The sequence below is a fragment of the Tarenaya hassleriana genome, unplaced genomic scaffold (assembly GCF_000463585.1).
Source record: "Tarenaya hassleriana unplaced genomic scaffold, ASM46358v1 Cleome35, whole genome shotgun sequence".
Taxonomy (NCBI): Eukaryota; Viridiplantae; Streptophyta; class Magnoliopsida; order Brassicales; family Cleomaceae; genus Tarenaya; species Tarenaya hassleriana.
This window is the reverse complement of record NW_010966617.1, coordinates 609,946-618,445: the sequence shown is the minus strand read 5'-3', so window position 1 is coordinate 618,445 and position 8,500 is coordinate 609,946. Positions and strand designations below refer to the sequence as shown.

Below are 8,500 nucleotides of genomic sequence, written 5' to 3'. Positions count from 1 at the left end.
AATCGCCCCAAGGATTTCGGCGGTGGAGCCTCGTTCGACTATGACGACGGCGACGGCGACGGCGACTGCGACTTCGGCACGATGATTTTCAAAACTGATCGGAGTAACCGTGGCCGTCCTACGGCTCCTGCCGGAGTTTTCCCGGTCGCCGCCGTTGGCTGAGCCGTTCTGGTTCTTGCTTGCACCTCCGTTTCTTCCAGAGGGTTTGCTTCCTTCGTAGTCAACTGCAAGAGAATCTAAGAAGTTTCAAACGTTTTTCCATGATCAAACGAATGGAGAAAGCAAAAAGGTTCCATCTTTGATGACCATACGAACCGAAAAGGTTCGGCCTCTAATCCCAAGTATTAGCCGGATGGATCGGAATAAGGGGTGTTAAAACGAAAAGAGAGAAGCTTGCCTTGTTTTTCCTTAACCCGAAGCTTTCGGTCTCCGAGCACGAAAGGAGAATCCTTGGCAGCCTGTGATTCAAAACGGTAGAAATCACGGATCAGAATTCCGAAACTTTTTCGGAAGAAAAACTGTAACATGCCATGGAGATTCACTGAAGGAAAGCTTATATTGTACCTGAAGAACGCTTTGGACAGAGCTAGCGGATTCAAAAGCAACAAACCCGAAACAGATTCCACTACTCTGGACACAGAAAAGAAGATTATTCCGCATCTCTCGCGAGGGGAAGATGACGATTTAAGAGTCTAAGCACAAAAAGTAATCGAGGAACAAACCCTAGAGCTTCGAACTTGGATCCCGTTCTCTTTTATGGGACCAAAATCCTTGAACATTCCATGGAGATCAGCAGGCATTGCATTCATTGGCAGATTCGCCACAAATATCGAAGTACCTGAAAACCCCAGAAGAAAAAAGAACGAGCCTTTGAGGGAATCCACACACACACAAAAAAAGCGAGGGAACAAACGAATCGGTTTTAAAAGCAATGGCCTAGCCATTCGGGTTCTGACCTGGTTCTTCGATAATCTTTTGGTCATTCTTTTTCTCAGAGTTCATGACAGAACCAGATGATTGAGGAACTGCAGCTGCTCTTGTCTGTCTCACGGGTTTTGGCTTTTGAACTGGAGATTTAAACGGAGCGGCGTTTCGTGCCATCGATTGAACCTATTTTCACAAGCATTGTAATAAGTATATACAAATGACAAAAACACATGTCAAGAAACGGTCGGAAAGGTGAACGGAACTTACTATTGCGGCAAACGATCTCTTGGCTGCATCAGACTGTTCTGCCTTGGGAGCAACTGCTTCAGCCACTGGTTCTGTCTGTTTTTCAGCAGTCACAGCTTTTCCATCCGACTTCTCGACCGTTCCATTTTCCAAAGGAGTGATTTCTGCTGCATTCTCAGAATTTTCTACAGAAGCATCGGATTCTTGAATCGGGTTCGTCTGATTTATCTCTTCGGCTGACTTTGCCATCTCATTCACTGGCACTGCAGTAGAAAACCCGAAAAGATTCCCTGAGAAAATTTAGAAAAAGCAGAATTTAATAACACATGATCATAGACGTAGACAGCTTACTGGATTCGGGAAAAGACAAAGCTGCTTGGGCAGGGGCGGAGGCCTCGTCCTCGCCAACATAACGGAGTATGTCATTGAGGACGACATAGACATTGTTTTGACGTGCGAGATAGAACGACTGAGAGAACTTCTTCCGGAGTTTGTCTTTTCCAGTGACGAAACCGATAACCATTATAAATATCCCACTCTCGGATGAATTCTGAGAATCGACGCTCACCACCTCGAAGGTGGCGTTCTTATAGTCGCATGAAAGGATCTGCTCGTTGATCGCCTGCGCAAAGACAGATTAACAATGAGAATTCAGTGACTTTGATCTCAATCACTGGATCAGACACAAATCATCGAGAGCACGTGGAAATCGACAATTCGGTAAATCAGCTTCCAGACAAAGGATCTGGTCTGAGAAAACTTAGATATAGATCAGTTATCTTATCATCAATCTAAAGGTAACATGGCCAAGAATGTTCTGATGTCACAAAACCGATTGAAACGAAGAACACAGTTGATTCTCTATCATTAATCCCATTAATTAGCAACTGGGGAAGACAATTCAACACAGAACAACTGTTCGTAACCCATTACGAGGGTATGTTACCTCGAGGGAAGTAAAAGACATCATCGTTCCATCCGGACCTGGTCGGCTGACGACACTGTCACTGACGTACAACCTGCGAGCTTCCTCGGGCAACTGCTCGAGAATATGGAAGTACTGCTTCACGAATGCATCGGAAACCTCGTTGGCTGGATGATTTCCTTCCTCCGAAGCCATAGCTGCCCTGTGACGAACACGCGCGGAACCAGAGATTGAGGGAAAGGGAGAGAGAAAAAAACTTCAATAAACTCGGGAAAACCCTAGATCAAAAACACCGGCAAAATTATTCGACCCAGAACTCAATTTGGAAACACGAATCCGATCAGGCGTGGCCCAGTTCGAATTCGAGTTCGGGGGATCGAAATTAAAGATCGAGCCGCGAAAACCTGACGGAGAAAGATCGGGAGGAATGCTCCTCTGCTGCTGCTGAGGCAAAAAAACAAAAAAGGAGAGAACTTTATAGAACAATTAGGGTTTTAGAGTGATTTTACAAGAAAGGGCAATGGAAATATACTCAATCGCCCCCAGTCGTAGATTCGATTCCTTCGGAGAACACAAAGTGTTGTAATTCTTGTTTGACCAGGAGACTTCTCTGCTCATTCGTTGACTTTTATTTACTCTCCACCACGGTAAAAAAAAGTTTACCTTTTTATACATGATGATGATGATAAGATAAATATATCATATTAAAAAAACTCTCTTCATATCAATTTATAGAATATGTTACAATTTCTGAATCTTACAAAATCAATATCTTCTGTATAAAAAAAATATGAATTAAGATCTTTTTCAAATAAAGATCTGACTAGTTTGTATCTGTTTTTATTTATTTGATGTGATATATTTGTGATCAATCATATAAAATTAATTGATTAGTTGAAAAAAAGAAAGATCTATATGTTAGCATATCTTTATATATTCATAAACATACTTATTAGTATCCCTATATATATATATTTTTTTTGTTTTCATAGTTTTATAAATTGGATATATACAATAATTCGGAGAATATTCTTTATTTTTTTTTTCAGATTCTAGTATGGTATCATAGTCTTAAAAAATCATGTGATCATGTTTTCCTATAAACGCTAAGTTTTATGAGAGATAATTAGTTTGTACGAGATTTATTATTATTATTAGAAAAAATCCCAAAAACAAATACTAACTTTTCAATTTAAAAAAACACTTAAATTTTTTTTTTTAAATACTAAATTTTTTTATAATACCTAATTCGACGAGTGTTCAATTAAACAACTCATGATGTAAAAAAAAATTTCACATCAGGTTTACAAAATTATTTAGTATTTTTCTCAGATTTTATTTTGACAAAATTAAAAAGTTCGTGTGTTTTTTTTCTATTATTATTATTATTATTATTATTATTATTATTATTATTATTAATTTCGTCACATCTCCTATTCCCAATATATTTGTATAAATTATAAAAATACGTATAGAGAGAGAGAAAGCACTTAGAAAGCCTTACCCTAGTTGACCGACGTCATCACTGTCGGAGCCTCGGCCGAATCCACCGGAAATACGCCGGAATCGTCGACATCACGAGCGCTTCTCCAACTCCTCCTCTCCTAGCCGCGAATTAGTGCCCCCAAGAGAGAGAGAGAGAGAGAGAGAGTTCAGTTTCACTACAGAAGGTTGGAGATGCCAGCAATGGCGCAGGGAGAGCTCAATAGCCCCGCCCAAAGCCGCAAACCTAATCCCAAGTCTCCGATTCACTCTTTTGCCAGGTTCGCCGCCGTGTTTTCTTCTCGAGTTACCGGAAAAATTAGGGTTAGGCGGTAATAATCTGTGAATTTGATTGGATGCTTGCAGGAGGCAAAAGATCGCGGAACATAGAAAGTCTCTTCCAATTGCTTCAGGTAATAATTGATTGGCTTATTACATTGTTCGATTCTGTCGTTTCAATCTTATGTCTTTTATCGTCCAGCGAAACAGAGGAAGAAACTAAACTCAGTTTATGTCGTTTTCGAACTTCAGTGGAGAAAAGGCTGATTGAGGAGGTCAAGAAGAACGATATTCTGATTATTGTTGGTGAAACCGGAAGCGGCAAAACAACTCGTATGTTAATGTGCTTCCTCTCTAGGTTTTTTTTTTTTTTGTAACATAATGGTGATTCTCAGGTTAGCTAAACTTTGTGTGTGTTTTTCTTTCAATTTTCTGGCATGAAGAGTTGCCTCAGTTCCTATACAATGGTGGGTTCTGTCGGGAGGGAAAGGTGATAGGGGTAACACAACCGAGACGTGTGGCTGCTGTCACGGTTGCTAAGAGGGTAGCTGAAGAATGTGGTGTCGAGTTAGGGCAAAAGGTCGGATATTCCATCAGGTTCGATGACACAACTTCCAGTTCAACAAGGATCAAGTACATGACTGATGGACTATTGTTGAGGTAAACCGGCCCATCATTGTTCTAATATTACGTTTCCTGCTACCAAGTTTGTTGCTTTGGGTCATCATCATATATGATGTAGTTTTAGCTATAAGCTAAAGGTCTGTCCTTTCTGTGTTTTTAGATCCTATCAATCTCTCATCTAATGAAACATAAAACCTGCTGCTGAAATTCGCAGGGAAGCGCTGTTGGATCCTTGCCTTTCGAGATACTCGGTCATTGTTGTTGATGAAGCCCATGAGAGGACTGTTCATACTGACGTTTTGCTAGCCTTGCTGAAAAAGGTGCACCGGGCAAGGTCAAAGCCTGCAAATGAGAATGGAAACGAGAGAGACGGACAGAAAAACGATGTATTAAAGGGGTGTCAAGGCAGGAAACTATCTCCTTTGAAGCTGATCGTTATGTCTGCCAGTTTGGATGCACGTGTTTTCTCCGCCTATTTCGGAGGTGCCAGAGCTGTTCATGTCCAAGGTCGACAGTTCCCTGTTGACATACTCTATACCATTCATCCCGAATCAGATTATATAGATGCAGCCTTGGTCACCATATTTCAGGTTTGCTTATTTCGTTTAATATACCTCTCCCTTCAATTCGGCATATATGTAGTTAATAACCAATCCGGCATATGGCGTGTGATTCTTAGATCCATTTGGAGGAGGGTCCAGGTGATATACTCGTTTTCTTCACCGGGCAAGAAGAGATTGAATCCGTTGAGAGGCTTGTCCAAGAAAGACTTCAGCATTTACCCGAAGCCAACCGGAAGCTACTGGCAGTTCCCATCTTTTCCGCTCTGCCATCGGAGCAGCAGATGCGAGCTTTTGCCCCGGCTCCGGAAGGGTTTCGTAAGGTCCGAGATAATGCAGTTACTGTTTTCTTATGTTTGTTGGCTCGGTTAAAAGGTTGAGATGATATTAATCGTATCGAGGTTTTTCCGGGATTCAGGCTATTTTGGCTACGAATATCGCCGAGACTTCTGTTACGATTCCTGGAATCAAGTACGTGATAGACCCCGGGTTTGTAAAAGCACGGAACTATGATCCAACCAAAGGGATGGAATCATTAGTTGTTGTTCCGACATCAAAAGCACAAGCTCTACAAAGGAGGTATACCCTATTCTATAGTCAAATCAAATTTCATCTTGTTCAGGTTGGTTGGATGAGAATGGTTGACAAGAATCTGGAACAACCTATTTCCATTTTTCCGGTTTCTGTCTTTTCCTACTTCAGTGGACGTGCTGGACGTGAGGGACCTGGGAAGTGCTTCCGTCTATATCCGGAGCGAGAATTTGAAAAGCTGGAGAATTCAACCAAGCCGGAAATCAAGCGGTGCAATCTCTCTAATGTGATTTTGCAGCTTAAGGCTCTGGGTATTGATGATATCATCGGGTTTGATTTCATAGATAAGCCTTCAAGGTAACCATATAAACCCTTAACCTTTCGGTCTATCGACAAAGTTTTGACACATGCCCGAAAATTTCATTCTAACTTGTTGATTGAGTTTGGTCTGCTCTGGTTAAAACAGGTCGGCGATTGAAAAATCATTGGAACAGCTGTGGTTGCTGGGCGCGTTGACACGTGATTGTAAATTGGAGGATCCGGTTGGACACCAGATGGCACGGCTACCATTGGATCCTATTTATTCGAAAGCTTTAATCATGGCTAACCAATTCAATTGCCTCGAAGAAATGCTGATCACTGTAGCAATGCTGTCTGTTGAATCAATATTCTATGACCCTCGTGATCGAAAAGACGAGGTGAGTATCTTACAGGACATACAGAAAACTATGATTTCTGTAACATGATACAGTTGTCGAAAAACATTATGCTAAATCTTTGGTCTTCGATAGGCGAGAACAGCGATGAAGCATTTTACCAACATCGAGGGAGACCACCTAACTTATGTGAACGTCTATCGAGAATCCAACGAGCTTTTGGAGAAGAGAAAGAAGGCGGACAGTGGTGTGACCAAAACCGACAAAGTTTTGAAGAAATGGTGTAAGGAAAACTTTGTGAATAACAGATCTTTGAACCACGCTCGAGATGTTTTCAGGTCGGATTTCCTCCCTTTGCATTACACATATACATAAATAATCAAACCGAGCTGAATTGGATACTTGTCTTGTTGCAGGCAAATCCGGGGGCATGTCGAGCAGATGGGTTTTCACGTGTCGTCCTGCGGAGACGATACACTCGAGTTTCGCAGGTGTCTTACCGCATCGTTTTTCCTCAACGCTGCCTTGAGACAACCCGACGGTACATACAGGTATATATAGATATATATATATATGTATGTATATATATACATATACGTTATCTATTGGAAACAAACACTGGAATAAACGGTTCAACAACACTGATTAAACAGGGCATTGGCGAGTGGCGAAACGGTCCATATCCACCCAACGTCGGTACTGTTCAGGGGAAAGCCAGAGTGTGTAATCTTCAACGAGCTGATGCAAACCAGCAAGAAGTACATCCGGAACATAACGAGAATAGATTCCTCGTGGTTGATCGAGCTCGCTCCCCATTATTACTCCTCGAACCCGTGAATCCTTTTGTCACGTCCGTTCTATCGCAATCGAGGTAAGGGTGTATTGTATCTGTCTGTGTTATCTGTTTCAAACGTTTTGGCCGACACAACAACAGAGAAGGTCATTGTCATGTGTCTTATATCTTGTCTTTTGTCTTGTTTGATGAATTGTTGCAGACTTGAAAGCCAGAGCCAGAGCCAGAGCCAGAGCCATGAACTGGTTTTACTTGTTGGGTCCTCTCTCTTGTGCAGACAAGAGGTTTTGTTTCTTCTGTTGAGGCATGGAATTAAAACATGTTCAGTAAGAGGGGAGCTCAGGTCGGGTACCCGGATTTTGTAGTAATTAGTCCCAGGTTTCGGGGTATTATCTCGATTCCGATCTTGGATACCTGCGGTGCGGGTACCTGTAGCTGTAGCTGAAGTCGGATCCCCGTGTTGACTCTTTGACTTTAGGAGGGGTTTTTTGGTAATTTGGTATATAAACGTTGTGTTAATTTTATCGGCGTATAATTGTTGTGGTTCGGAAGAATCTGAATCTGAATCCGCCAATTAAAGAATATTTTTTTGTTACTAAATAGACATCTTTTGCAGATTTTTTTAGATGTTTTTTTAAAATCTTATTTTATTTTTAATTAAAAATATCCAATTTATGTTCTAAGGAGGTACATATAATTTTTTTTTAAAATTTTTTGGAAAAAACCTAAAACGACATTTGTTATTGAATTGGTAATCACATTACGGTATCGTTTTTGGAATTCCAAAAAGTTGAAAAGAAAATTAGTTGGATTAAACCAGTGATTACCACAAAGCGTTATCATCAGTTTCAAAGAAAAGCGCAAAACGACACCGCGTTCACTCGACAGTGCCAGATCAGCATTAGCTTGCAATCTCCCCACTTTAATTTCCAAACCGGTAATTACTATTTCCACTCTTACTCCCTCCGAAGATTCGCTCTGGAAGAAGCAAAATATCGGCGTGGAGATATCAATTCCTGTTTTGAAATTTAGATTTCTACATCAACCCCCCTCCTTTTCGCCTGTACATTTTTATTTTACATCAACCTTCTTGCTTTCTCTCTCGCTTGGCTCCTCCTCGCTCGCTCCTTCTCCGATCACTAGATCTGACCCCCGATCGTCGCAGGTAAATCTCGATGGCGAGCCCTAGGACGTGTGCTCTCGATCGATTCTTCTGCGTGTTTGTTGTTCTTTCGGGTTGAAATCGTTGTCGGCAAAGTTGAATCGGTGTACTTGCGTTGTTTTCTCTTTGAGAAATGATGCGTGTGTTTGCTTTTCGAGATAGATTCTTCGCTTCCTTCCTTGAGTTTTTACTCGGTTGATTTATATGTTGTTTGCTAGCCCGATTCGTCGTCTGCTGTTGATCTCAAAACTGTAGCGATGGATGGGGCTTAGCTATCGAAACTTTCACGTGATGTTGGGGGGGGGGGGGGGGGGG

General features: G+C 41.5%; 3 protein-coding genes across 3 annotated transcripts in view; 2 read left to right on the top strand and 1 right to left on the bottom strand.

Annotated features, from left to right (window-relative positions):
* LOC104822002 (putative G3BP-like protein) overlaps positions 1-2,649 on the bottom strand; it is a 3,541-nt gene extending 892 nt beyond the window's left edge. Inside the window, exons 1-10 of the mRNA XM_010553068.2 lie at positions 2,631-2,649; positions 2,503-2,539; positions 2,120-2,300; positions 1,525-1,795; positions 1,195-1,436; positions 957-1,110; positions 723-838; positions 565-630; positions 398-458; positions 119-224 (exon numbers count right to left, since the gene is read on the bottom strand). Coding sequence (XP_010551370.1) covers positions 119-224; positions 398-458; positions 565-630; positions 723-838; positions 957-1,110; positions 1,195-1,436; positions 1,525-1,795; positions 2,120-2,293 — 1,190 coding nt within the window. The 5' untranslated portion in view covers positions 2,294-2,300; positions 2,503-2,539; positions 2,631-2,649. The remainder of the gene's footprint in view (positions 1-118; positions 225-397; positions 459-564; positions 631-722; positions 839-956; positions 1,111-1,194; positions 1,437-1,524; positions 1,796-2,119; positions 2,301-2,502; positions 2,540-2,630) is intronic.
* A 934-nt stretch (positions 2,650-3,583) lies between these two features.
* Positions 3,584-7,625, top strand: LOC104822003 (pre-mRNA-splicing factor ATP-dependent RNA helicase DEAH10). The gene is made up of 13 exons (XM_010553069.1): positions 3,584-3,861; positions 3,947-3,993; positions 4,112-4,192; positions 4,303-4,519; positions 4,698-5,073; positions 5,163-5,366; positions 5,462-5,622; positions 5,746-5,931; positions 6,041-6,272; positions 6,366-6,568; positions 6,647-6,781; positions 6,884-7,101; positions 7,226-7,625. The coding sequence occupies exons 1-12, from the start codon at positions 3,776-3,778 to the stop codon at positions 7,065-7,067; spliced, it is 2,112 nt and encodes a 703-aa protein (XP_010551371.1). The 5' UTR covers positions 3,584-3,775; the 3' UTR covers positions 7,068-7,101; positions 7,226-7,625.
* A 454-nt stretch (positions 7,626-8,079) lies between these two features.
* LOC104822004 (protein SPIRAL1-like 2) overlaps positions 8,080-8,500 on the top strand; it is a 2,866-nt gene continuing 2,445 nt past the window's right edge. Inside the window, exon 1 of the mRNA XM_010553070.2 lies at positions 8,080-8,188. The gene's annotated coding sequence lies outside the window, so the exon portion shown is untranslated. The remainder of the gene's footprint in view (positions 8,189-8,500) is intronic.